This window comes from Lepus europaeus, chromosome 6 (genome assembly GCF_033115175.1).
Source record: "Lepus europaeus isolate LE1 chromosome 6, mLepTim1.pri, whole genome shotgun sequence".
NCBI lineage: Eukaryota > Metazoa > Chordata > Mammalia > Lagomorpha > Leporidae > Lepus > Lepus europaeus.
In genome coordinates this window covers 12,182,762-12,206,721 of record NC_084832.1, presented here as the reverse complement: position 1 = coordinate 12,206,721, position 23,960 = coordinate 12,182,762, and the positions used below count along the sequence as shown (strand labels likewise).

The following is a 23,960-nucleotide window of genomic DNA, read 5'->3' as shown; positions in this document are numbered from 1 at the left end:
ACGAGCTGTGTTCACACGATTTTGCCTGAACTCACTGCCCTTTCTTCAATGCACAAGGCGGAAATGCAGGAACTCCAGAGCGCCCCCCCGAGGAGGCAGCTACCCGAGCAGTCTCAGCAGCTCCGGCTCGCAGGAGTCAACGGACAATGCATTGTTATTTAACCATAAGAAGCTACACGAACAGAAAAGCTGAACTTAACCCCCATTCTGAGTGCACGGCTTTCCTTTTCTGTCACTTTAACGTGAAACCAAAGCTAAAAGGAACCGATGAAAGCTGACATTTCTTGAGCACCTACTATGTGCTGCTACCCACTAGCCACCACGTCGGGGCCCTTGAGCTCAGTCAGCCCTCTCAACAGGCCAGCAGCAAGCCCCTGCTCAGAGAAAGGGCACCGAAGGCTCAGAAAACTTTAGCTTCACCACAAAAGGTGCTACTGGTTGGGTCAACACCTTGGATTCTTCAAGAACACGAGTGAAACAAATTCCTTCCAGACTGCTTCAACAAAAACCACTGCCAAATGTGGTCGACACGCTGATGCACACTCCCCTGACGTAACAAGAGGAAACGCAGGCAGAGACCTCAAAGGGACACCCATGTGCACTACTGCGCAGCTCACAGCACAACGTAAGCTTCCTGAACCCAACTTGTAGGAATTACACCTTCAAATCACGGCGCAGAGAAAGCTGCTGATGCGACAGCAGTGTGGGTTTTGCGTGTTGCACAGTGTCTTGCCCGGCCCCAGACTGGAGACACAATGTCACCTCCCTACAACCACTAAAGACGGTGATTCGCCAAGTGGAAGAAGAGTAAGAACTTGTTTAGGGACTGGCGCTGTGGCGCAGCAGGTTAAGCTACCATCTGCAGTGCCGGCATCCCATATGGGTGCTAGTTCGAGTCCCAGCTGCTCCACTTCCGATCCAGCTCTCTGCTAATGCACCTGGGAAAGCAATGGAAAATGCCCCAAGTGCTTGGGCCCCTGCACCCATGTGGGAGACCCGAAAGAAGCTCCTGACTCCTAGCTCTGGCCTGGCCCAGACCCGGCCATTGTGGCCATTTGGGAAGTGAACCAGCAGATGGAAGCGCTCTGGCTTGCTCTCTGTAATTCTTCCAAATAAAATAAATTTAAAAAGACCTTGTTTAAGTGATCTGCTTAAGTGCCTGTGGTTTGGTTTCAATGATTTCTGCTGACTTGTTTTGCCTAAGTTTCATTTTACTGAATCTTATCAAAATCATTTAACACACACACACACACACACACAAGGAAAAGCCCCGTCACTGGTCACGACCACACACTAGATTCCGCATTAGCTGAAGAAGTTCAAACATCTGCCCGTAGAATCTTTTCTGAAAGAAATGTGACAGCGAAGGTACCTTGGCGTTGAGGGGACACACGGACAGGGCACTTCCGAAAAGCTGATCCTCACTGCGCCACTCGCTGCTTCGGGTCACACACCGCAGCACGTTGGTGGCCAAAATCCCCAGGACCACGGCAGCAATGAGTTTCTGAGAGAGAGAGAGAGAGAGAACGAGCGTGTGTGTGTGCGACGTGCAGACAGCATCGGCGAGCTGAGCCCGGTCCTTCTGGGGTGTACACACACCAGGCCTGCTGGATACCTTTTTCTTGGTCTGCCTGCTCAGGGCTGCAAAGCCGCAGGTCAGCAGCACGCAGTAGCCCACGCTGGGGAGGTAGAGGACCCGCTCTGCAACCACGAAGCCCACGCGGAAGAACAGGTTACTCGCAGGCAGGAACGGGATGACGAGAAACCCCAGGCCCAGGGTGAGGATCCTGAGAAACGAGAAGTTGCAGGGACAGGGCTGTTTTCAGATGTCTCAAAGCAACAGTCCCACCCGACACTGCACTCATGACGAAGACCTTTGTGTTTCATGCCAGCGACTGAGGAAAGGCCGCGCTGTTGGCACAAAAATGTCACTGGGAGAGAGGATCTGGCCTGCGTGGCAGCACAGGGGCAACACCCAAAAACACAAGTCACTTGTCCGCAAGCGTAAGGAAAAAGCGTACATGCAATTCACATCAATAACGTTCACATGATTACATCTGTGGGGTCTGATCGATTCACCTGCTCCAACCATTCAGTGCGAACCAGTCCCAATTAGCTCAATGGGGTTTTCAAGGAACTCCCCCACCCCTAACCAGACTTAACAGGAATCGGAATTTTCTTAACCGGTTTAATTGTCAGCAAGTCTGAATGTCAGAAACCATTTTCGGTTCTGTATCATTGCAAATTTCAGAGAGACGGCTGAGCACTGACAGACTTCTAGAACCAGTGGGTGATTTCCAGCATCCCCCATGATGCAGGACCATGAATGAATAAACTAGGCCAAATTTGGTGTCTCTGTGCCTGCTGTGCCAACAGCATTTTTTTTTTTTTCAAGTCTCTTTCACACATCTAAGTGAGCTGGAACTAAAGTTTGTTGGTCTTTAGAATGACTAGCCATTTTAGACACAGGTGAACCTAAAATCTAATTTATTTTGACAAATTACTAATCTAATTCCATAAACACACGCTTAGAAGAAATCATCTTAAACAGTTTTCGTGAAACACATTTGTTTTTCCCAATTACTTTCTCAATAACTTTTTTTTTTCCACCCAGGAAGAACGGTCTCTGGGCAGCAGCCTATTTTGTACCCAACAATAACAGGAGGAACCGCGACAGCAGTCACCAGGGTTTTTGAAGGAGAATTGTGCAATAATGGGCACAACACACATCAATTACATTCTCTGTTCTGACCACAAATTACTCTTTACCACCCATTGCGAAAAGGATCTCAAAATGCTACTTCTGGGGGAAGGGGCGGGGGAGGTAACTCAGTCATCCATGCCCCCTCCTGCACGCCCCCTCCCCACTAGTGGAAGCCAGCAATGGTCCCGAATGGATGGAACGCATCCTGGCCATAACTATGTATTTGAAGGCAATGTCCTTGGACAGCACTTCCACAAAATCGTCAGAGTGGTGAGTGCTGGACTGAGCAAAACACTTCCGACCACACCCAGGGAGGAAGTTAAAATCCAGCGCTGCCTCTTACCTTCTCTTGTGGCTGTCTTCAGAGCACAGGGCTTGGTGTATCAGGCCAATTAGGCAGAGCCAGAGTGCAGCCAGCGCAATTACCCTCCAGTCGCCGAAGGACTTAATGAGGGGGATGCAGCCCATTGACCAATCAAAACACAGCCACCAGGGACACAGCAGCAGCCAGGCATTCAAAGAATAGTAGTAATTATAGTTTATGGCCTGTCAGTCGAAAGGAAAACAAACATTTACTTGATAGTGGATTTGAAAATACATATATATATATATATACACATATATGTATGTATGTATATATATATATACATGTGTGTGTGTGTGTATCCTACCTTCATTTTTGAGGCATTCATACACTTCTGTTCAAGGATAGTAGCTCTATAAAATACAACATAGGGGCCAATGCTGTGGCACAGCAGGTAAAGCCACCGCCTATAGTGCCGGCATCCCATATGGGCACTGGTTCTAGTCCTGGCTGCTCCCTTCCAATCCAGCTCTCTGCTATGGCCTAGGAAAGCAGTAGAAGATGGCCCAAGTGCTTGGGCTCCTGCACCCGCGTGGGAGACCCAGAAGAACTTCCTGGCTCCAGATCAGTCCAGCTCTGGCTGTTGTGGGCATTTGGGGAATGAACCAGCAGACGGGAAACCTCTCTCTCTGCCTCTCCCTCTCCCTGTCTGTAACTCTACCTCTCAAAAAAAGAAAAAGAAAAAAAAAGAAAAAAACCTTTTTAAAAAAAGTAAGTAAAATACAATGTAGCCACTCTGGATACTGGGCACGGGACTGTAGGCGGTAATTTATTAAATGCATTCAGATTTCAGTATACACAAATACAGCACAGCTTCCAGACTAGGTGATATCTTTGCTCTATTTCTGGCCAAGCTCTGAGTCATACATTTAGTGGTGCCTAAAGCGTGTGCAGGAGATCCGAGGCTCAGGGGTCACCTATGTGCCCAACGACACAGGGACAGGGTTCTGGGGCTGTCTCTTTGATTTCTCTCTCTATGAGTGCACAGCTAACATCGCAGCTTGCCAAAAAGGCAAACCTAAAAAACAGAGTCTTGACTATTAGACTAGAGCCAGCATTGTCAGACTTTTAAAAATATCTCCAGGAGGGTTCAATCCAGCCTTCCTGATCAGAGAAAACAGGATCAGGGCAAGGGACTTGACGTTAAAGGAATCATACTCTAATTTTAAAAAGACACACACTTGGCCCTCCATATTTGCTGGTTCTGTCTCTGCAGAATAGAAAATACTGGGGAGTGGGCTGGCACTATGGCATAGAAGGTAAGGCTGTTCTGAGTCCTGGCTGTTCCATTTCCAATCCAGCTCCATGCTAATGCAGCCGGGAAATCAGCAGAGGAAGGCCCAAGTCCTTGGGTCCTTGTACCCACATGGGAGACCTGGAAGAAGCTCCTGGCTCTTGGCTTCAGATTGCCCCAGCTCTGGCCATTGTGGTCATTTGGGGGAGTGAACTGGTGGATGGAAGATGTCACTTGCTCTATCTGTAACTCTGCCTTTCAAAATAAATAAATAGATAAATCTTAAAAAAATATAGGGGGGATAATTACGGGAAGTTCCAAAAAGCAAGCCTTGATTTGCTCTGCACCATGCACTGTGCTGAATGGCAGTGACTGAAGTGACGTGTGGGCATTGCAGGAGAACCTGGGGGTGGGTGAAAGCCTGTGGGGGCGTGCATGGGTGGGACTTGGCATCCACAGGAGTCCAGGGGCCAGCCCTCCATGACGGATGCTCAGGCAGCTCACACAGGTCGCGTCATGTGTGCCCACGCTTGTTGTGGAATGGCTTTAGCAACAGCAAACAAGTACGGCGGTATCCCAGGTACTGGGGGTGATGGGGAGTGAGATGCCCACGACGGGTGAAGGGTCTGGGAATCTGGGGAAGGGGAGCAATCTTCCAAAGGAGAACAGGCTCAGAACTCACCCTGACCCACGCACTGTCGGCAAAGGAGGCCGGATTGTCCACCTCGGTGAAGGCGGGCGGGCCCGTGCCCATGATTTTCCAGCGCACGTAGAGCACGGTGGCCCCTCCAGAGATGAGCAGCACCATGCGGAAGAGCAGGGCCCCGTTCCTGAGCACGCTGACGCTCTGCAAGGACGGCACAGCACACAGTCCCCGATGCCACACAGCTTCCACTAAGAGCGTGGCTACGTCTGGTACCAACGCAGAGCGATTCTGCCTGGACCACTCTCTCACTGTGCATGCAGGGGCTGGTTATTCCACAATTCAGAAAGCATAATGAAAATGGCACTCCAAGTCGGCTGGTACTTGACGTTTCCCAAGGCTGGGCTGGACACAAAAGCAAATACTCACCCCTAACGACTTGTCCTTATGCAGTACCTTGTGGACAATTTCTAGGACATTGAACTTGCCGATCACCAAGATGTCAAACACCGCATTCAAACCCTAAGGAAACAAAGCCAGACAATCAGGGCCGGGAGAACGTAGCTCCGATTAGGCAGCAAATGCACCTCACCAATGCAGGACTGAATCGAGACAGGAAATGAGATGGATAAGATAATCACAGATTTCTCCAGGTCTTAAAAAAAGAACTCATCGTCTCTATGAAATGCTTGGTTCACGGTAATATTAGATCACAGTAATGATTTCATAGCCTGCATTTGGAGGTACTTTAAGTGGGCCAGCATTGCGGTGTAGCAGGTTAAGCTTCCACTTGCAGTGTGCGAATCCCATAGGGGTGCCTGTTTGAGTCCTGCCTGCTCCACTTCTGATCCAGTTCCCTGCTAATGTTCCTGGGAAAGCAGTGGAAGATGGCCCAAGGAGACATAAATGGAATTCCAGGCCCCTGGCTTCAGCCTGGCCCAGCCTCAGCCACTGAGGCCATTTGGGGAGTGAACCAACCGATGGAAGTTCTGTGTCTCTCTGTAACTCTGCCTTTCAAATAAATTAAACTTTTTTTTTTTAAAGCAGTACTTTAAAATGCAGGTCAGCTAGGAATTTGGGACTCCCAGGCACAGTTGCCCCTTTCCCCACCACTGGAATGTAGTCCTTGAGTTGACACAACACAGCTGCTCCCTGGGCAATCATTATGCCCCAACCACACAGAGCCAGCCACAGCCAGGCAGAGACAAGTGCTGGCTGAATGTGGCCCAGTGAGGAGGAGCCTGGGTGTTCTCCCAGGTCCAGGGTCCCAGTTGCCCCCTAGTCTTCTCCCCAGCACACAGTCAGACCACATCTCCCAGCCTCCTCTGCTAGCCAGAGAGCCTGGCAGAAGTGACCTGGGGGCCCTTTGGAGGTCTACGCGTAGAAGCTAGACAATCCTCGGCTCACCCCTCTGGCTGGGTAGCATGAAGATGCCCTGGGCAACTCTGGGAGCCAGGCCGAGGACAGCAGGGCCTCCACCGGCCCAGGCTGACAGTCTGCCTGGCACAGAGAAGGGCTGCATTTGCAGCTAGTAGAGGGACAGCTGCCGGCGGAGCAGCCTGAGGTTTTTCTCGCTCCCCCTCCCTGGGCTTTCTACAAAGGCTGCTGGCAGTGATGTCATCCAGCAGAGCCCCTGGGGTCCACGCTGGACGCGACGGTCTCCATGGCCCGGTGCACACAGTTAAAGCTGCCCCTGAACGACTTGGGTCTTTAAAACATGGGGCTTTGCAGCACAGAAGATCATAAATCATCAGAAGTCAGGGTTAATTTGTGGTTTTCAGAGAGCGGGTGACATCCCTGCGTAACCCTCCCCCGTAAGCGCTGGAGCCACTAATTATCCCATCCACGGGCCAGCACTGGGCCATCATTTCAGAGGATCCTGATGCTATTCGCCCGTGTGGGTCACAGAGCAGCACGTCTGCCGGGCTGCAAACTAGCGCTAGAAAGCAGAGGCGCTCTGTTGAGCTGCCCCGTCTTTTCAGGCCATTTGTTTTTCTGCCTGTGAGCTACTGGACAGTCACCCGGGGTGACAGAGTCGCGTGATCATGATGACTGGGCTGAACAGAATACTGACATTTTCTCCTCCTTCTCACTGAAACGCATCATCAAAATGTCCACATTTAATAAAATGTCTGAAAACAGCTAGAGTTCATGGTATCACGTAAACCCAACCTAATCCTTCAGTGCTGCTAAAACGCTACTGATCGGGGACTCGCTAGAGACCGGGACCCAGCAGGCCCGGGTTGGGGCTGGGGTCCTGACCACCTAGCAGGCTCCCAGCCACTGCTGCTCCTCACGCGTCCTTTCTGTGGGGGTCACGCTTTGGCTCTCAACACGACTCACTTTAGCAAATGAATCTGATCTTTTCTAGGGCTGGGCTGGGCTGAAGCCAGGAGCCAGGAGCTTCCTCTGGGTCTCCTACAAGGGTGCACAGCCCCAAGCCTTTGGGCCATTCTCTGCTGCTTTCCCAGGTGCATTAGCAGAGACCTGGATTGGAAGTGAAGCAGCTGAGACTCCAGCCAGCTTCCATATGGACTTAACCTGCTGCGCCACAGCACCTGTCCCCATGAATCTGACTGATTTCATTAACTGACCAAAGCAACAATGAGCCTTAGGTTGAATCATATGAAATAACTGGTCTCATCGAAACAGTCACATTCTCTCAGGTATCACTGATGATATCAGGAAACCACGAGGGGACTTCAAAGAGTTTTTGGGGGGACTGGTGCTGTGACGTAGTAGGTTAAGCCTCCATCTGTAGCACCAGAATCCCATGTGGATGCTGGTGTGTGTCTAGTTGCTCCTGTTCTGATCCAGCTCTCTGCTTGTGGCCTAGGAAAGCAGTGAAGGGAGGCCCAAATACTTGGCCCCCTGCACCCACGTTCAAGACCCAGAAACTCCTGTCTTTGGATCAGCACAGCTCCAGCCATTGAGGCCATTTGGGGAGTAAAACTGCAGATGGAAAACTTTCTTTCCCTCTCTCTGCCTCTCCAGTAAATAAATAAGTCTTTAAAAAAGTTTGTGAAAAATGGAATTAAAAGATAAGCTTATTTTGGTACAAATTTTTTTTTATAAATCCATGCATAGTTTTTGCCATAGTATGTACTTTCCACGAACTTTTTGAAGAGCCCTGCAATCTATCCTATTCTCTGGTTCTGTGTCTAGGTGGTGATTTTTCCATTTCTCTTATTTAATGATTTTTAATATTTAAAACATTGTGAGGTTGCTTCTGGGTGGGACAGAGGCATGAAGGTACTTCCTGGGGTGATAAACACCATGCATGTCTATTTTTTTTTTTTAAAGATCTATTCATTTATTGAAAGACAGAGTTACAGGCAGAAGCAGAGACAGAGATCTTCCACCTGCTGGTTCACTCCCCAGATGGCCACAGCAGCTAGAGCTGAGCCCATTCAAAGCCAGGAGCCTGGAGCTTCTTCTGGGTCTCCCACATGGGTGCAGGAGCCCAAGAACTTGAGCCATCTTCTGCTGCTTTCCAAGGCATATTAGCAGGGAGCTGGATTGGAAGTGGAGCAGCTGGGACTTGGACCATATGGGATGCCGGTGCTTCAGGCAACAGTTTTTACCCGCTATGCCACAGTGCTGGCCCCACCATGCATGTCTTGGTTGGAGGGATGGGACTCAGGCATATTCATTTGCCCAAATTTAATCCTTACCTTTACAGCTGAGTATTTTACTGTATGTAAATTAGACCTCAGTAAAATAATCACAAGAAATGTTGGAAGGCTTGCTTTTAAAGACCGGAACAATGGGAACTGATGAGAATTGTGTTGTAGTAATTATCATGCATTTGCTTTGACCCTGAGAACCTAATGTATAAATAAATTTCTTTAAAAATGAATATTTCTGGGTAATGGAGTGTAAGATAGAGAAAGGGGAATTTTTTATCTTTTAAAAGTTTTTTACTGTAGAAGATTTTTTTAATAAAAAGTTACTGCCCTATAAAAAAATAGAAAATTAAACTCAAAATAAAGCAGCACAGGAAGAGACAAAAAAAGATTCGAACAGAATTTAAGACATGAAACAGACTGAAATTTTCTTCTTTAGTTTTACCTCTGGTTAAAAAAAAATAAAGTTTTCCATCTGGATTCCACTTACACTTACTAAATAAAACATACTCTGGAACAAATTTACAAACATGAGACGCGTACTACATAATGTATGGTGAGATGTCAAAGCTCAGAGGTAAAGACGTACGACCAACAGACACATCTGACTTCAAAAGAGCTCTCCGAGGAGGAAGTCCCACTTGAAAATTGAGAATGATCACCAACTCTTCTTTAAACGCCAGACTAACGAGTATCTTCCTCATGTTGAACGCAGGCGAGCGTGGAATGCTTTGATTCCAGTGTCTGTGGAAGTCTTGCTGTAGGGGGCTGGTAGGTGATGAGCAGGCAGGGAGAAGACCCAGGGATGTGGATGCATGGGAAGGCTTCATTTCCAAATTATCCCCTGCCCTTTAAAAATTCAGGACAAAACACACCAATGGGGTGGGGCTCGTCCTCTGTTGGATCTAGGACTGCCGAAACCCACGAGAGACCCTACACAGCAAGCAAACCGCTCTCTCCTGTCTTCCTGTGGGGCTCCTCCAAGAGGATTACTCACGGCTCCGTACAGACTTTCCATGCACCGTTCCCTAGCAGCTGCTAATCACAGCCATGAGAGCCAGTCACCGCTCTGAAATGCTAGAACTGTGACAGCACACGCCACTGGTCCGGAGAGGTCTACAGCCTTGGGCCAGCAGCGGGATGCAGAAACAGCGGAGGCAGAGGCAGGACTGGCCAAGCCGTCCCACTAGAAGAGGACAGGTTGTCCGGCTTGCGTCTTGGCTCTTACCAGCACGGTGATCCCTTGCTCCTTGCACAGCATGGCCACAGCTCCCAGAAAGATACTCAGCAACACCCAGAACGTAGAAGAATGTGTCCCCTCTTTGCTGCCTGCCATGTAAGAGAAAGGATAAATACAGGTGAGGTGATGTAGTGCTGTCTTGTTAGCATCAGGACCTAAATTTATAAGCACAGATTAAAGCCAGAGTCTGGATTTCAGACAGCACTTCTCTGTGGGTGAGTGGGCATGTCTGCACTTGTGGGGGCACAGCACCCTTTAAAAGAGACACACATCCCCCTCTCAAGGCTGTCCCAAGAAGGTGCCCAGAACCACTGGGAGGCACCATGATGAAGCCCTGGCCACAAAGATGCCCAACCTAAAGTTCCCATGGGGAAGTTTCTTCATCCCACCTTACCACCTACTAGACCTTTCTAACAAGTCATGGTGAGAACTCCCGTGAAGACTGCAAACCAGCCATCTGCTTTCAAGACAGCACCAATGCCTGCTGTCATGACAAGGACCTAGGAGTGCCTGAGCAGCCTGACGCTCTGCTGCTCCCATCTCGTGGCTCAGGGCAGTCTGCTCTGCTGCTGGCGCAGGACGGCTCCCAACCCATACAAGGATGCATGATGCCTGGGGAGGGCTGGCACCCACTTAGCACCTGGGACTCGTAGAGGCATGGGTCAAACTGGGTGAGTCTCCACAGGAGCTCTGAACCTTGCAGGACCCATAGCCCCTGTAAGAAGCTCAAGTGGGCAGCACATAAGGAATGACTGCTGGCCCCTACATAGCCCAGGGAAGCTGGGGTCCAGGGGGTGGCGTGCGCATTCTGCTTTGAAGTAGGGGCAAAGGTAGACCTTCCGGGAGGATCCAATCATTAGCTTGAACAAGGTACCTATGAGTCTTGGCCCAGTTCCATTTAAAACCACACTTAGGGTCTGATTTCCAGCACAACACTATTTATGATGACACTGGGCAAGCAAGTTATCCTCAGTCTCAATGGCTTTAATCTATAAAATAAGGGCATCGTAACAACCCTCGGGACATATTCGAGAGGAAAAAATTATAGAACTGGCGCTCCAGTGTGGTTTCTGCCTGCAGCGCCAGCATCCCGTATGAGCGCTAGTTCGAGTCCTGGCTGCTGCATTTCCAATCCAGCTCCCTGCTAATGCATCGGGAAAGCAGAAGATGGCCCAAGTGCGTGGGCCCCTGCATCCATGTGGGAGACCTGGAGGAAGCTCCAGGCTCCTGGCTTCAGATCAGCCCAGATCCGGCTGTTGCGGCCATTTGGGGGAGTGAAACAGCGAATCGAAGACCTTTTTCCTCCCCCACCCCCCTGTAATTCTGCCTTTCAAATAAATAAATAAATAAATACTTTAAAAAAATTATATAGAACTCCTGGGTGTGTTAAAAATTACATGAACAGGCCGGCGCCGTGGCTCAACAGGCTAATCCTCCGCCTTGCGGCACCGGCACACCGGGTTCTAGTCCCGGTCGGGGCACCGATCCTGTCCCGGTTGCCCCTCTTCCAGGCCAGCTCTCTGCTGTGGCCAGGGAGTGCAGTGGAGGATGGCCCAAGTCCTTGGGTCCTGCACCCCATGGGAGACCAGGAGAAGCACTTGGCTCCTGCCATCGGAACAGCGCGGTGCGCCGGCCGCAGCGCGCTACCGCGGCGGCCATTGGAGGGTGAACCAACGGCAAAAGGAAGACCTTTCTCTCTGTCTCTCTCTCTCACTGTCCACTCTGCCTGTCAAAAAAAAAAAAAAATTACATGAACAAGTTTGTAAATGCCCAACACATCTCTGGAAAACACCAGAAACCGGCTAAGCACAAAGAGTGGGTTGGGGGAGGAAGGCAGTCTTATTTTGCACTGTATAACTTCTGGTACTTTCATGTTTCCTTAGCCATATGCATGTATGAAAAACTAGGTATTTAAAAAATCACCTGGTACAGTGCCAGGAGCAAAGGAGGGGCTCAGCAGACAAACACTGCGTGTGATTCAGCCGCACGCCCTCAGCCGAGGGCAGCCGAGACTCTCCACGGGGCTTCGATGTGGCAGTCAAGGGGGGACAGCTGAGTCACCTTGTCACAAAACGCACCGGGCACACGGGCAGTGTCGAGGGTGCACTCAGGTTCGCCTTGAACCGCTTGGCTGTGTGTGTGAGACAGGCAGACCCTGAATGAAGGGACAAAGGCTCTGGATACTCAACAAGCATCAGCGAAGTCCCAGGAGAAGGCTCTCTGTCGCCCCAGCAGCCAGTGGGGGTCTGGTCTGGGGGTAGGGTGGCTTTCCTCTCACACATTCTACATGGGGCCTGAGCCCTGTGCAGGTCACAAAGCCTAACCCAACAGATGCCCTGGATGCAAAACAAAGCACCGGCAGAACACATTCTGGATGGGACCAACACCTGCTCTTACTCTTCAGAGGTTTCCAGGGCCTTGCTAACGTGGCTACCTGGCACCTGTAGTTTCTTCAGGTTTCTGTTTCAAGCCAGGAGCACATTCTCCTCATGCTCTGCTTCCTCTGTTCACTTAGGCTAGAATGCTGGTGGCAAAATCCTACCCACTCGGGGAGCTGTCAGAGGCCAATGATGCTGGAAAGGGCAGCGCTGTCCTCCAGGCAGCCCCCCTCCCCCACTAAGTGAATTCTAGCTGCAGCTCCCCACTGCCCAAAACCAGTGGGACTCACAGGGTGTGGTCCAGACACCAGTGCCTGGATCTGGACAGAAACAGACTCAGGGCCCACCTAAGGATAGGAACCTGCCACAGATCTTTCTCACCAGCTCTCCGGGAGACTCTGGGGCTCCCTAACGGTTGACAGCACCACTCTCCATGGCGCATGGCCGGCTGGCGGGAGCAAACACCCATGTTACAGCCTAGACCTGTAGCTGTACCTGCCCGGACTCTGCCAAAGCAACCATGCTCCTGAGTGAAGTCACTGCCGGCTACTGACAGGGATGCAAAGTGCTTCCCCAGCCCCAGGTCCCACCGAGCAGTGACAGTGCGTCTCAAAACTGTGATGGCCTGAAAAGATGGAAATGCGGGAATCCCTTTCAAAATGCCCAGCAGGTGGCCACCTGGCCTCAACAAGTGTTTATTTACATAAATGGAACAAATGTCACGTTTCTCATACAGTTTCAAGAACATAATGACACCTCTCACCCCATTCTCCCTCCCTTCCTCACTCCCACTCTTCCTCCTACTTCCTTTCTTATTTTTCTTTTAATTTTTGCAATAACATACTTTTTTTTTAAGAACAAGTTTTATCATGAATTGAAGAAGCACCTAAGGAAACAAGCTGGGCATTTTGGCTTATCTAGAACTTAAGAGACATAAGAATATCCTCCACTTAATACACTAAAACGAAGTATATATCTGAGAACAAGTTTTATTATTAACTCTCATAATACATCTCTTTGAGGACAGAGGTCCTGCATGGAAAGTTAGTGCCCAGTGGCTCCTGTTGTTAATTTAACGATTAGTACACTTATGAATGACATCAGTGATCACCCGAGAGGCTCCTGACATGAACTGCTTAGGCCAATGGAAGCCTTTGGAGTCCACACACTCCGTCAGTATTTAGACAAAGCCATAAGCAAAGTGAAAGTTCTCTTCTCCCTTCAGAGAAAAGTACATCCTTCTTTGGTGACCACTTCTTTCCACTGGGGTCTCATCCATAGAGGTCCTTCATGTAGGACACTTTTTGCTATTGTGTCTTGGCTTTCCATGCCTGAAATGCTCTCATGGGCTTTTCAGCCAGACCAGAATGCCTTAAAGGCTTATTCTGAGGTCAGAGTGCTACTTTAAGCCATGGTTGTGTGTGTGAGACAGGCAGACCCTGAATGAAGGGAAAAAGGCTCTGGATACTCAACAAGCAATCAGCAAAGTCCCAGGAGAAGGCTCCCTGTCCCCTCAGCAGCCAGTGGGGTCTGGTCTGGGGGTAGGGCAGAGTCTACGAGTCTGCTATATGGACAGCTTCCCATGTTGCAGCACTCACGCCTTTTTAATTCTATCTATAACTTTCATAATACAGTCCACTCTATTTTTTAAGCTCTGGGGTGTCAGAATATCCTTCCGGAAGTATGCTGAGCCCAAGTCTGCTTCCCTCAACTTCAAGTCTTAACTCCAAGTTGCTCAGGTGGAACAGAACCTGGAAGTCAGGTTCTCACTACACACACTGTGTTTCACCAAGCAAATCAAGGACTGTGTTACTTGCAGAAATTAGTTACACTACATGAGAGTACTACAAAAAGTTCATGGAAAATGGAATTATAAGTTTATTTTGTGGCCAAAAATAGAAATTCACCTAGTTTTTCCCCCCATAATATGCATTTTCCACAAAACGCATGGATTCCAAAACATTTTTTGACACCAAAACAAACATATCTTTTAATTCCGTTTCCCATGAACCCTCATTCCTATGTAATACCAAGAGGCCACAGTTACAAGCCACAACAACGATAAAAAGATTGTCAAATTCAGCAGGATCCCAATTTGAGCACTTTCATATTTACTGGAACTTACTACCCCATCTGGGTGCTTGCTAGCACTCATCAGCAGACAAGCGATGGTAGGCAACAAAGCCATAAAGCACACATGGCCAACAGAACCCTCTGGCTGAGACATTCCCAGATTCCCTCAAAGAGATGATTTAGGCAAAGAGCTCCACAGGTTTTAGGGGAGCACAGGGGTCCCACTGATGAAACCTAAGGGGACCACAGCTCACAACGCACCAGATGAGGGCATGGGAGCATTTTGCACAGGACAGCAGTGGCCTCAGCGCCCAGCTCATGTCGCCCCTCCTGAGTCAGGGTCAGGCCACTTTCGGGATTTTCACACTTTAGTAGCTTCTATGTACACAGAGGCTTTACTGGTTAATGACCCTGTTAATCACAGTGGTTTCTCATCTATGAGTAAATGGGGTAGAAGACACCCCTCCTCCCTCCCCCACAGTTGGCAGCCTCATCAGGCCTGCTGAGACACGGTGGTTAGCCTCAGTCCACTGTTTCCGTGGCCACTGGGCACTCAGCTCTGTAGTGCACACAAACCAAGGGACTCCCCACTGCTGACCTGTTACCCAAACTTTCTCACTCTCACAGCTCATGTCTGTACTATTTGACTAAACAAAATATGATTTCCTGATGTGTGGGTCCCTGTTCTTAATTTGAAAAACAAGTCCCAGACAAACAGAATTCGCTTACATTTCACTTGGCTGTCACATAGCTCAACTTCCCCCACCAGGAACCAGTGGTCTTTGATAGGAAGAAATCCCCGGTTCCTCCACTAAAATGCTCTCAAAGGCACTCTGCTAACACAAACTTAAATTACTATGCAGACATGAAAGGGACAGCCTCAAGTTCCACTTGTATACAATTTAAAATGGTGCTCTTCTTGGATGGCTAAGCCAGACAGACAGACAGACACACACACACACAGCCTTCAGAGGCCTGGGTTTCTCCCTAATGGCAGCCTTGATTGTACCACACCTCTCACACCTCAAATTCCCTCCTCCTCTTGGAAGCTTCTTCGAGAATGCTGCTTGTTCATTTTCCCTTAGGCTTCCGGCTTTGCTTCAAACACACCCAGTGTACAAATACAGGAAAGATGAATGCCATGCTGCTTTGCTGAATGAAGTCCTCCGTGTCTGAAAGCACTGGGGGGAGAGGGGCATGTGAAACAGCGTCCCGTGTCAGAGTGCCTGGGTCTGAATCTCAGCTCTGGCTCCTGACTTCAGCTTCCTGCTAATGTAGCCTCTGGGAGGGAGCAGGTGATGGCTCAAATACCTGGGTCCCAGTCACTCAAGTGAGAGAACAGAATCGAGTTCCTAGCTCCTGGCTTTGGCTTGGCCCAGCCTTGGTTCTTCCAGGTACTTAGGGAGTCAGTCAGTCAATGGGGAGGGGCGCTCTCTCTGCCTCTCACATAAATAAGTAAAGATTAAAAAATAATAATACGAGCAAGCACCTGGTGCAGTGGTTGGTCTGCCGCTTTCCCAGGAATATTAGCAGGGAGCTGGATTGGAAGTAGAGCAGCTGGGACTCGAACCAGCACCCATACTGGCATTGCAGGTGGCAGCTTTACCCACTATGCCACAATGCTGGTCCCTCCTTCACTTCTGACAGCTTCTGGCTAATGCTGGGAGGCATTGGGTGATGGCATTTCATTATGAGCACCATGGTTTGAGTCCTAGCTGCTCCACTTCTGGTCCAGCTCCCTGCTAAAGCACCTGGGGAAGCAATGGAAGATGGCCCAAGTGCCACACACATGGGAGACACTGATGGAATTCCAGGTTCTTGGCTTCAGCCCCAGCTGTTGTAGCCATCTAGGGGTGTGAACCAGTGGACAGAAGATCTTTCTCTTTTAAATACTTTCTTAATAAAGGATGATGTATAAATGCAAATGACATATCATATAGAAATTTTGAAAATAATAAAGATTGACTGAGTCTTGGTTTGTTAAGGTGACTGATGCTAAAAACTGTCCACAGACAGCATAATCGACATGGATTTGGACTTTGAGATTCTGTGGTTATGATCGTAGTAACTACACAAGTTATTCTTTCGCTTGCAAGCTTGAGCATTTTAATAAGATAACTAAGACGCCAGGGGCCACCCTGCAAACAGCAAATGCGCTATCAATATTGGCTGGATCAATACACAGGTGCATGTATCTCCATGTCTATCAGTAGTTGTATTGTATCACTCTACTTCTTATGCAATTAGGAGATGGAATTCAATTGCAAAAAGTGAATAATCTGCTCCGTGCTGTGAACCAAAATGGCCGCAAGTTGCCTTCTCACTTTTAATTTAGTTTTTAAATCACCTGACACTGGAACAATCTGTGTTATGTAAGAGACCCTTAAATTAAAAAGAAAAAAAATTACATAAGGACTATAAAAAAAGCATAGGGTAAATTTATTCAATTTAGAAGCAACTTAAAAAAAAAAAACAGTAAAAATACATCAGAGAGGCAGGTGTCCTTCCAGTGAGGCTGCATTCATGAATATGTTTGGTTCAGAAAAATCTTCCCATGACAAGGAGTCCCAGTTTGCGTACGGCCCCAGGTCTGCACCTCAGGACGTCACTTTGGCCCAGTTTCCCTTCTCATCTTCATCCAGATGGCTGAATGTTAGGTACCCACAACCAGGATGAGGATGGGCGAGCATCCCTCGCCCGTCGGGGACGGCGCGCTCTGGGAGAACTACACACATGAGCAACCACCAACACTTCATGACACGGGACTCTGAAAGCTGCCCCGCCATGCGTTTCTTGTTGGCACCCCTTCCCAGCGGGCAGGTGGCCCAAGCCGGCACCCTTCAGCACCTCTGCCTGCCACCTCTGCCACTTGCAACCGGCACACCATGGGGTGTGTGGGAACGACGCCACCTGACAAGTGGCCACGCTCTGTAGCTGCCAGAGCTGCACAGTGAGCATCGGATTCACACTCCAAACGTGGAAACAACCAAGCCGTGCACGGAATGAGAGAAGTCGGCTTTGCCGCGCGGAATTGTGAGCCCATTCTGGGCAAACCCAGCAGCGGAGGTCTGCAGAAACCGAAGGCAGAGAAATGAGAGTGGATGTGAAGTCCAACAGCCCCAAACCGAAGGACAATGACCACGTAGGACAGGAGCTAGGGAGCTGCCTTGATGTTTCTCAACTGCATAGTTAAGTCCAGGAGAAACGGAACGTGAAACCCTAGGAGTAAACAGAGCCTCTTCCGTGCCTCCTCTGATAGCGACAGCAGCACGGCAAAGGCTCCAGGCCTCAAGAACAACCTAGGTTTGAGATCCTGGCTGATCCTAACGGGCAACGGCCTGGACTTCACATGACAGACCCAGGTGGACAGCAAATCCATTCTCCTCTGCAAGAGACCAGACTCTTCTCTCTGTGAGAGAGGAGACTCAGACTTCTCTCCTCGGTCCTAACTCCTAATGGGAAGAATTTTAAGGTATTGGTTTAGAGCCAGAGTGGTTTCGGCTACTGTACCATTTCTATTGGTCAGAGGTTATGTTTGCAGTCTCTAACGCCAGATTTTCACAAAGAGACAGAAACACAGATAACATGTTCTATCACAATACACAGCGCTTCTTATATTGAGCATTCAGAAGTAAGATCAACTCCATTTGACTTAGCGGATTTTTTTTTTAAAGAAAATGTATGCTTGTGTTATAAAAACATTTCCTTTTTAAAAAGATTCTGCTGCAAAAAATCTTGCTTGAAGCCATTCTATTTAAACACACCACACACACACACACACACACACGGGCAGAGCCCCAGAGATGTTACACGGGAGATATTCATTTTCTGAAACCACCAAGATTCTAGAGGTTAACACAGAATTGCCTGTTCATAAACCCAAGCTGTTAAAAATCGTCCCGATTCATAACACTGGTATCTCATCTATACAGACGCTAACGAGGTTACTGGAAAAGAAGTGTGTCATCTGCACGAGCTTTGTAACTAGCTAGCTTGTTCACTTCAGAGTGCTCAATGTTTTGTTCCCTTACAAAATAATACCAAATCTATACCTCTGTAACAATCCCTCTTGAACATCGAGTTTATGTGTGATGAACGCTGGACCTCTTTATTTGAGTTTCTATGCAGATCCAAAAAGCACAAAGACTAGGTTTTCAAGTGGGTTACTTTGAACATTAACTGTTAACGTTAAACAGCATTATTTGTACCTGAATAAATACTGGACTTCTAGCACAAAAGAGTCTTGACTCTTCGTTGAACATTTAGAAACAAGGGTGATTAGAGCAAGCAACCATTATTGCAAGGACAATAAATACACGAGTTTACCACTCAAGCTTTCTGTGGGTCTGTGCTGACTAGATGGAGAAAATAAAAATATGATTATTTATTAGCCTTTCTCAAACTCCAAATGAAAATCCATACAGCTGGATGTCCATTCGTATGAAGGGCTCTGCTCTGTCCAACGGATGGAAATGACTCAAAGGTCAAAGAAACCGAAGCACAAAGGCCAGACACCGGTTCTGAGTAAACACACCAGGGCAAGCAGCAAACACTGACTGAGAGCCTGCGGGGATGCGGGGACAGGGAGCAAACCCCTCCCAGGCTGTACAGGGAACCCGGCATGCTGCTCTTAAGGCGATGTGAGCAATGGATGTTGTATTTATTAGAAAGGCAGTTACAGAGAAAGAGGAGAGACAGATCCTCCATCCACTGGTTTACTCCCCAGATGGCTGTTATGGCAGGGATGGGCCAGGCTGAAGCCAGGAGCCAGGAACTTCATCAGGGTCTCCCAAGTGGGTACAGGGGCCCAGGGACTTAGGCCATCTTCTGCTGCTTTCCCAGGCACATTAGCAGAGAGCTGGATGGGAGTTGGAGCAGCCAGTACTTCAGCAGTCTATATGGGACACCAGTATTGTAGGTGGCTGCTTAACTCACTAGACCACAATGCTGGCCCCTGGACATTTTAATCAAAACATACTGGACTGGATGTCCTCACAGGCAGGGACTTTGCTCTTCTGTATCCCCAAAACTGGACACAGGTCCTGGGGCAGGAAACGCTCTTATTTGATTAATCGCTAGAGACAGAATTAATGACCAATGCTGATAAGCATCATCTGGTTGAGCACAGAACCAGGGCATCTTGCTGTAACTACTGCTGTGGGTTCTCCCCCAGGTTCACCTTTGTGAAGCTCGGGGCAGTGTTGGGAGGTGGCAGCACCTTTTAGAGCTGTGGCCTATTGGAGAGTGATTAGTTCCTTCCGGGAGCTGTCCTTGGAAGAGATGAGTGCAGCTCTCAAGGGACCCTTGTTAACTTCTATGAGCTGTTACAAAGCAAGGTTGCCCACACACGAGTCCCCTTCTGCATGAGGCCACTTCCCTCTGGCTTCTCTGCTATGTTGCACCACCCTGAGGCCAAATGGATGAGCCACTTCATCTTGGACTCTCAGTCTCCCAACTGTACACTAAATGCACTCTTTGGTTGAGAAAGTAGCCAGCCTCAGGCATTTCGCTACAGTAATGTAAAAATGGAGACAGAAATGCCTTCTGCAGAAACATTTTTGTACACATGATTCTTAACTGCTCCTTTCCTATAAAGGTATTCTTAGTTTGTGGAAACTAAAAAGGCTCTTGAGTAGCACATGTATAAAGCTGAATGTGGGGGCCGGCGCTGTGGCGCAGCAGCTTAATGCCCTGGCCTGAAGCACCGGCATCCCATATAGGCGCTGGTTCTAGTCCCGGCTGCTCCACTTCTGATCCAGCTCTCTGCTATGGCCTGGGAAAGCAGTAGAAGATGGCCCAAGTCCTTGGGCCCCTGCACCCATATGGGAAACCCGGAAGAAGCTCCTGGCTCCTGGCTTCAGACAGGTGCAGCTCCAGCCATTGCAGCCATCTGGGGAGTGAACCAGAGGATGGAAGTCTTCTCTCTGTCTCTACCTCTCTGTAACTGTCTTTCAAATCAACAAAATAAAGCTTAAAAAAAAAAAGATAAAGGCTGAATGTGATGTTTAGGATTATTAAGAGTAAGCAATGGAGCCTGTTCTACTCATGGTATGTTTAAAAAATGAGCATAGAACTTCAGAAACAGGAGAGTTGCTGAACACAGTGCCTCTGTCAGCAGAGACTGGGACAGGCTCCACCAGCCTCTGTCAGCACTGGTTTAAGGAGTAATTAAACCAAGGAGGGTTTAGGAGCTGTGAGAGAGCAGCTGGCAGAAGGACGGACAGATCCAGTGCCCCCTGGTGGGGCAGGGGGCTGGACATTAGTTCACAAGGCCCTGAAGTGAGAGAGGTGGGGCTCTAGGCACAGCACCTGCCTGGTGAGGGGTCAGGGACACAGGACACAACCCACTGAAGCTAACCACAGAGAGTCTAAGGTCGTCTTTTGAGGATCTAGGCTGTTCTGCAACTCCAGATCTAGACAGAGTTCAATCATGCTGTCCACAGACTGTGACGGGCAACCACGAATGGGGACAGGCAATAGTAGGGGATACCAACTCAGAATAACCACACTGGGCTGGGAGTCGCAAACCAACCACCTTAAACATCTAAGAACGAACTGTGACAATCTACAACTCAAAGCCTGCCTGAGCAGGTGGATAGAGTTAGAGGACAAAAGGACAGAGAAGTTCATGGCCAACAATGACGTTCAGGGTCAAGACTCCTGCAGGCTGGGTGGATGTGTGGAGCAAACCACACAGCTCCGTATTTTTCAAAGACCAAATAAGCAGTTGGTGATCACAAAGGACCAGAGACCGAGCTGGGGGACTCTGTGTGCTCCACTTTCCGTCCTTTAAAGAGGGTTCAGGCTAACAGCAGACCAAGTCCAAGGAAGAGGGGGCAGCTTGCAGACCAGAGGCCGAGCAAAAACCTTCTTCAAAGGCTTCCTCATCTATCCATGCAACTAATCCAGGTGACTTCAGCTAAATGGAAACCCATTCAGGCCTTAAAGGGCTTCTACAGAAACTGTGCCTGTCACTGCTGTTGGTGTGCAAACATTAAATACTTCCCAGGGAACTTTCTCAAAAACATTTACCAACTTAATCTTAAAGGTCTGATTGTTTCTTTCCAACCCTAAAGCAAACATACTTTAAATGCAAAAAGAATGTTCCCAGATCAAGAAGGTCATGCTCTTACTTCTAGTTAATATACAAAAGTACTTCAAGTTCATGGAAAAACCAAATTAAAAAATGTTCATTTTGCTGCAAAAAAAAAAAAAAAAAAAAAAAAAAAAGAAATCCATGCATGGCTTTTTTTTTTCTTTTTAAATTTTTTTTTTTTTTTCACTTTTGACAGGCAGAGTGGACAGTGAGAGAGAGAGAGAGAGACAGAGAGAAAGGTCTTCCTTTGCCGTTGGTTCACCCTCCAATGGCCGCTGCGGCCGGCACGCTGCAGCCGGTGCACCATGCTGATCCGATGGCAGGAGCCAGGTGCTTATCCTGGTCTCCCATGGGGTGCAGGGCCCAAGGACTTGGGCCATCCTCCACTGCACTCCTGGGCCACAGCAGAGAGCTGGCCTGGAAGAGGGGCAACCGGGACAGAATCTGGCACCCCGACCGGGACTAGAACCCAGTGTGCCGGCACCGCAAGGTGGAGGATTAGCCTGTTAAGCCAGGGCGCTGGCCTGGCTTTTTTTTTTTTTTCTAATCTACATATTTTCCATGAATTTCTGAAGACCCTTTATATGTATGTCAGAACTGAAATATCCTTCACCAATTTCTCATGAATCAAAGTATTAATTAATTGATAAATCATCACATATTCAAGCATCCTGACTTCTGGTTTCCAGAACTTTATAAAAATTGATCTTTGTATGGATAAAAAGTCCTGGAAATAATCTTATAATATGCAGCTGAATTACAATCAGGTGCATATGGCAGGATATATGCATCTCTGACCTGGAACAGAGCGAAGGTTACCAAAAAGAGCCAGGAAAAGAATATAAAATGTCTTTAGCTTTTCTCCATTCTGGGAGAAGGAAGGTTTCTGTTCACGTGACTGAAGCTTTCACGCCTCACGGTCATTTTCCCATTACTTCATTTTCCATTATTTAAAGAGCAATCTTTAAAAGCACTGAGAGGGTCTATTAAGTCTCCTAAATGATGTCTCTCACATGTTAAATCCAACAACATTTAGTACTCGCTTCAAAAAACCACTTCTGATGTCTTTGAAATCCACTGAGCACAGGGAGTTGTGACTTTGAGGGAGGATGAGTTAAGATTAATAAAACACTTCACGAAACTGTAGCGTTGTCTTTGAGAAAGGCCACAAGACTTAAGTTTTAAATGTCTTCAAGAAAAAAATACAACTGCTGAGAAAATGCTATTCTCTGTATCTGCAAATGCAGATTTAACTCCCCGCTTTCGAACATGATGTAGTACTGTTGATTATGGACCCTCTCCTCCATCCCCACACGATGGTACTGACTCAATATGGGGCTGGGGCAGCTGCAACCTCCCGAAATGCCCATCACAGATGGGGAGACCCCCACCCAGGAGGGGATGGGCGTGCCTTATGGCTAAATTAACTTTCAGTCTCAGCAAGAAAAGTTGCCACCACTGCTCTCCATACTTGAAGCTGCTAATCCAGCTGTCCCCATGATCTGACAGAAAACTGATGAGTCAGTTTTGATGAGTCAGCTTCTGCCATGTGAACGAGTGGGGGCTTGGATAAAATAAACATAACCAAAGAGTGGGTGCAATCAAGTCCTAGGTTAGCACTGGACACTTCTTAGTGGCAGCACAGGTGTGAGGGAACAGGTGCTCCAAGACACACAGCCTGGGCACAGCTCCTAGGAGGGTTTGGAGGAGGGGTAGAAGATAGAAACACTTACAGGCCCTTTCCGATCCAGCCCTGGAAACCAAGGAGGGGCGGCTGGACCACAAAGGCAGAGATCACTACAGCCCAGCCTGACCCACAACAGTCTTGCTGGAAGTTAGAGTCCCAAAACTCAATCGCAAGTGCAACAACAGTTCTGCTACTGCCTGTGCTCTGGGCCTCACCGCCAGCCAGCAGCCTCCCTCCCTCCCGCCATCTGGACACTGATACAGGAAGTTTGCATTACCAAGTGGAAACTTCGCATCACACACAAAGCAATGTCACAAACACATAGCTCCAAAGAGTGGACTCCTCCGCCCCCACCCCTCACAGAGGTCAGCTTATCTTTCCCATCTCTTACAACACTGCGGGACAAGAGCGCGGAGAAGTGGGATATTAAGAAGGCAAACATCATGCTTACTTTCTCTGAACGCTCTACAGTAGCCGAGGAAAGACAACAGAAAGAAGAGGGCGCACAGCAGGTCTGCGCGGCCGACGACACCAGCAACCTTGGGAGAAGGGGGAGAAAAAGAGAGTTACGCAAAAAACATTTCAGCAAATCCGCAGCCCAGGAAATACTGAACATGCCTTAGACATAGCAAAGGAGAAACTCACCAGACTCCGCCACAAGCCTGGGATGTTCACTCACAACTGGCTTTCGTCTCTCGTTAGTCCTAAGGTCTAGGACCTCACTGACTTCCAAGCGGAAAGCAGTCTGGGCTGCAGCTGCCAACAGCCATTCTGCAAGCCGCACAGAGAGCAGGACACACGTGTGCAATGAAAGCTGTGTTGTTTAGCACACTGCACCCATTAGCTCCACCGACTCTGGCTTCTGAGGTCCCCAAAGTGGACTTGGACTTGGAAAACGTTATTGGCTCAAAGGAA

General features: G+C 48.6%; 1 protein-coding gene across 2 annotated transcripts in view; it reads right to left on the bottom strand.

Moving 5' to 3' along the window:
- Nucleotides 1-23,960, bottom strand: part of TMTC4 (transmembrane O-mannosyltransferase targeting cadherins 4) — a 63,394-nt gene that overhangs the window by 22,882 nt on the left and 16,552 nt on the right. For both annotated transcript variants that reach the window (XM_062193967.1, XM_062193968.1), the window contains exons 5-11: nt 23,497-23,584; nt 9,800-9,900; nt 5,375-5,467; nt 4,985-5,149; nt 3,048-3,250; nt 1,616-1,787; nt 1,373-1,504 (exon numbers count right to left, since the gene is read on the bottom strand). In XM_062193967.1, coding sequence (XP_062049951.1) covers nt 1,373-1,504; nt 1,616-1,787; nt 3,048-3,250; nt 4,985-5,149; nt 5,375-5,467; nt 9,800-9,900; nt 23,497-23,584 — 954 coding nt within the window. The remainder of the gene's footprint in view (nt 1-1,372; nt 1,505-1,615; nt 1,788-3,047; nt 3,251-4,984; nt 5,150-5,374; nt 5,468-9,799; nt 9,901-23,496; nt 23,585-23,960) is intronic.